General features: G+C 42.6%; 1 protein-coding gene across 1 annotated transcript in view; it reads left to right on the top strand.

Annotated features, from left to right (window-relative positions):
• Positions 1-2,476: 2,476 nt before the first annotated feature.
• The window catches only part of LOC143025959 (uncharacterized), a 4,062-nt gene continuing 1,621 nt past the window's right edge, over positions 2,477-4,917 (top strand). The window contains exon 1 of the mRNA XM_076185942.1: positions 2,477-4,917. This exon is cut by the window's right edge and continues 1,621 nt beyond it. Coding sequence (XP_076042057.1) covers positions 2,477-4,917 — 2,441 coding nt within the window.

Here is a 4,917-nt window from a genome sequence, read left to right as displayed (position 1 = left end):
TTCTCTTTTTCATGCTTTTCACGTTCTTTAACTTTGAGTTTAATAGACGCATTAATCTTCTTGATAGCATACTTATTCTTCCGCTCAACGCGTTTAAAGTTAGTGTAGGACATACACAGATAATGCATCTGATAAGCCTTATGATTAGATTTACCTCCATTTTTCACAAAACTTTTATAACCAGCGAAGTAATGCTTAATAAAGTTCTCTGAGGTTTCTTTTGTTATCTCTCCGTCGAAAAGAGGAAGTTCTTCAAACACGGTATCACAATATTCAAAATTTGGGTCAGAAGGTATAGTTTCATTGAAAGCTAGCACTTTACGATGGAACTCTTTAACATTCTCATTAGTGGCAAAATTTTTAGTGTTTTCGTAAAGATGTTGAAAACAATTCTTATGTTCCTCTCTCAACAAATTAAGTTTCTTAACGTCCTTTGCTACCGCACCCTTGGCTAGCTTCTTAGAACCAGTGACCCAGCCCCAGAAGTGCCGTTGGCGCTTCTTTTTCAAAGCTTCGCTCTCAGGCATCTAAACCTTCATACCTAAACAACGGAAGACACCGCCACCGATACAAAGCCTTACATGACTCGATTTTGGAATGTCCCCAAACTACCATGTACTTGCGAGATAAGTTATGACGTCATCACCAAACACCGATTTGAAAAAGAATTATTTTATATATATATATATGTTACGTCCATAGACGTAAATTTATGTTGCTGATTTCATTGTATAAAAATCAGGAGTGGAATGAATAATTTGTATTGTACGTCCGTTAATGTCAGGGTATAATTTTGTGTATTGTACGTCCGTTAATGTCACGGTATAATTTTGTGCATTTTTACGTCCATCAATTTAGTGTCACAGTACGATCAGTTGTACAATCCCCCCCCCCCCCGTCACCGGCATCGACTTGGTCGAGTGTGGGAGAAGTTGTGGGTAGATGGTGTGTGGGGGCCAGCATATCAAGGTCGTCTTCTCTAACTGGCATTAGTCAGAGTCGCCCAATGTGTGGGTTATATGCAGTTAGAGGAAGGGACAAGTCACGTGTAATGTCGCAATCCTCCACTTCACCATTGTAATGTCGAACGAGTCAACGGACGTAGGGGGACCTATGGGAGACGCACAAGTCGGTGAGTGATTGCTTTAGTATATGATGTCAATTCAATGTCAAATTTATGATGTGAGTTACGACTCAACGTATTGATTAACACTTGTATATTTTCTGTTATTAATTGGCATTTATGTATTTTTGTAATGTTGTACAAGTTTTGACAATAAAAACATTCTTTTTAGAATGACCTGCAGTCAGCGTCCATTCGGAGCTCCATTTATTCCCTACGTATCATAAGAAGACAATATTTTGCCGACAAAACCCTACAGTCATTCGACTTAAGTCACCGTCATGGAGCAGGCCAAGGTGGTGAGACGACAGAGGAAAGCAGCGGTCACACGTCACCTGGGAACCTTGTGCCGGTTAATCGCTGAGGAAGACATAGCCGGCATTACGGACAGACTGGACCGTGTCCGTACATCCTACAATGAATTCGAATCGGCACACGACACTTACCAAACGTTCCTGAGCAACGATGAAAGGGAATTGGAGGCCAGCGAGTCATGGTATAAGGAAACTGAAGAGGAGTACATAAAGGTGATAAAGGACGCCAGGGCGTTCCTTAAGGTAAGGACTCAAAGTGAAATTCCGTGTGCAAAGTCCCGCGTAGACAGTGAAAATAGTGAAAGTGAACGTTTAGACGTCTCACCGGCTGAACTAGTTGGGATCTTAAATGTACCCAAAGTTGAATTAGACGTGTTTGAAGGTAACCCTCTTGAGTATAATCTCTTTATGACAATTTTTGATGAACTCGTAGACAGTAAAGTGAGTGACCCTCAGATCAAATTGACTCGTCTATTACAATACACCAAGGGACCGGCGAAAGCTGCCATAAAAAATTGTGCGTTGGTGGGAAATAGTGCTGGTTACGTACAAGCCCGCGATATATTGAAACGCAGGTTCGGTAATTCTCACCTTGTGTCTCAACAAATTGTTAATGATTTAAAAAATGGTAAGATGGTATCTAAGCCTCAAGAGTTGAGGCAATTGGGTGATGACTTAACAATGGCAGTTGCTACTTTTGGAAAATTAGAATTGTATGAAAGGTTTAACACTCAAGAGTATATCTTAGATATTTTACAGAGGTGTCAGGGATTCGTTCGTAACAAATGGAAACAGAAAGCTCTAAGTCACAAACGAGAAACGAACACATACCCATCTCTCAGTCAATTCGCTGAGTTTATCAATGTCATGGCAGATGAGGCATGTGATCCGGTTTATGGATTGCAATCCACAGGTAAGGGTCAAAATGTGAAGAGCAGCATCTGAGTCTAAATACCCCGTCAAGTTAGGGCGTGCTGGTAGCACATGTGTGGTGTGCGGGGAAGGACACAGACTGTTCTACTGTGAGGAATTTAAAGGCATGAAACCTGAATGTCGGTTAGAAGTTGTAAAAAGACACAAGCTGTGTTTCAATTGTTTATTAGGTGGGCACGGGGCTAGCAAATGCTTCAAACAATCCATTTGTTCAGTTCCTGGGTGTGGTTTAAAGCATACAAAATTCATCCACGTCCCGGCAAAGGACTCTCAGGGTAATGGGGGCGTAGTTGAAAATTCGGAGTGTCAAGAGTTAAGTGTGGTCATGAATGGTTATGTTAATGATGCTCGATCGAAGATTTATCTACCCATTTTACCAGTTGTCGTGGATAATAAACTTAAGGTCACGGCGTTGTTAGATAGTGGATCAGATACTACTTTCGTCACGGAAAGGGTGGCCCTCGAGTTGGGTCTGGAAGGAGACCTTAATGAGTACACCATGAGTACTTTAGGGGGGACCAGGGAAACTCAATCAAAGGTAGTATCCCTTAGCCTTACGTCACCGGATGGTAGACGAGAGGCCAGTGTTACAAATGTCATGGTCGTCCCAAGAGTGCCTGTTAGGCAACCACCTGTCAAAATTGAGATTGATAAATTCCCCTACTTCAAGGGCATACCTTTGAATACTAGTCAAGTATCTGAGCCAGACATTTTGATAGGCATGGACAACGCTTGGCTCCTAAAGCCATTGGAGGTCAGAGGGGGTTCAGGCGGGAATAAGCACCAACCTTATGCTACGCGGACCTACTTTGGGTGGTCTGTAAATGGCCCAATTAGTGGAGGTAAGTCATATAATGTCGGCTCGTGCTTTGCAAGCTCGATCGAAGCAGATGTTGAACGCTTGTGGATGATGGAAAATGAATGTGAAGATAGGGCACCATCTCAGAACGACCAGAAGGTTATCAACCTTTGGGATAAGGAAACGCGATACGAAGATGGGCATTATGTACTGCCAATACCTTGGCGAGGTGAGCCAAACTTGCCCAATAATCGTGACGTCGCCGAGAGACGATTAAGAAGTTTGTACAAAAGGTTGGTGAAATCCGGCACATTGAATGTATACTCTGAGAATATTTCAGATTTGATCAAGAAGGGGTATGCAGAGTATGTTCCCGAGATTGATATAAAGAGAGATGACGGTAAAGTGTGGTACCTACCGCATCATGCCGTTACGAGCGAAACCAAACCAGGTAAGGTGAGAGTCGTATTCGACTGTGCTGCTCAAAAGAACGGAGTTAGTCTGAACAGCCAGTGCCTACAGGGCCCAGATCTGAATAATAAGTTGATTCACGTGTTACTCAGGTTTCGCCAATATCATTACGCCATCACGGCCGACATTGAGGCTATGTATCACCAAGTCAAGATTCCCATTAGCGATAGAGACGCTTTAAGGTTCCTATGGTATGTTAGCGATGAAATAAGAGAGTTAAGAATGACCTCGCATCCCTTTGGCGGAATATGGTGCGCTAGTAGTAGCACCTATGCCTTGCGGAAGGCTGTAGAGGACATGCAACCTTGTGAGGAAGTAAAAGACACGCTACTCCGGTCATTTTACGTTGACGATATGTTGAAGTCCGTAGCGTCACCTCAAGAGACAATTGAGGTAATTGAAGGTACTAGAAGTGTCCTCAGACACGGAGGGTTTAACTTAACCAAATTCATGATTAATGACGTCAAATTGCTAGAGAGCATCGATGAGCAAGACAGGGCTAAGGAAGCAAAGGAATTGACATCCAATATGCATAGCAAAGTGCTTGGGATTAAATGGGACGTCGAGAACGACTGTTTCTTTTTCGTTAGTAAGGGTGTTCAAACACAGAATGTGACTAGACGAGTTATGTTGAGTCAACTTGCTTCGACTTACGATCCTTTAGGTTTAGTTTTGCCAATCATTGTTCCAGCCAAGATTTTGTTCCAGGAGGCGACTAGGCTTAAGATGTCTTGGGACGAAAATATTCCTATTTCTTTGTGTCAGAAGTGGTTGAAATGGATAACTTCACTATATGAAATCTCGAGACTTCGCTTCCCTAGATGCGTTTTGCCTTTAGAGTGGAATGGCTGTACTTCAGAATTACATCATTTTTGTGATGCAAGTGAGGTTGCATTTGGTGCTTGCACTTATCTCAGGACAATAGATCAAGATGGGAAAGTACACGTAGCTCTGCTAACCAGTAAAGCGAGAGTAGCTCCCATCAAAGGAGTTACTATACCAAGATTGGAAATTTCGGCTGCCGTTGAAGCAGCCAAATTAGATGTTGTTGTTAAAAGAGAGTTGGATATCCCCTTTCTCAAATCTAACTTCTGGTCTGACAGTACTATAGCTCTGGCATATATACAGAACGAGACAAGAAGGTTCAAGACCTTTGTGGCGAATCGTGTCACACTCATTAGACAGGTTTCAGAGGCTAATCAGTGGCATCATGTTAGTGGTGATGAGAATCCTGCAGATGTACTATCTCGGGGATGCTTTGCAGACAAATTGCCGGC

This window comes from Oratosquilla oratoria, chromosome 6 (assembly GCF_046742065.1).
Source record: "Oratosquilla oratoria isolate Oo_2021 chromosome 6, ASM4674206v1, whole genome shotgun sequence".
NCBI lineage: Eukaryota > Metazoa > Arthropoda > Malacostraca > Stomatopoda > Squillidae > Oratosquilla > Oratosquilla oratoria.
Note: the sequence above shows the minus strand (reverse complement) of the source record. Positions and strands in the feature narration are given on the sequence as shown.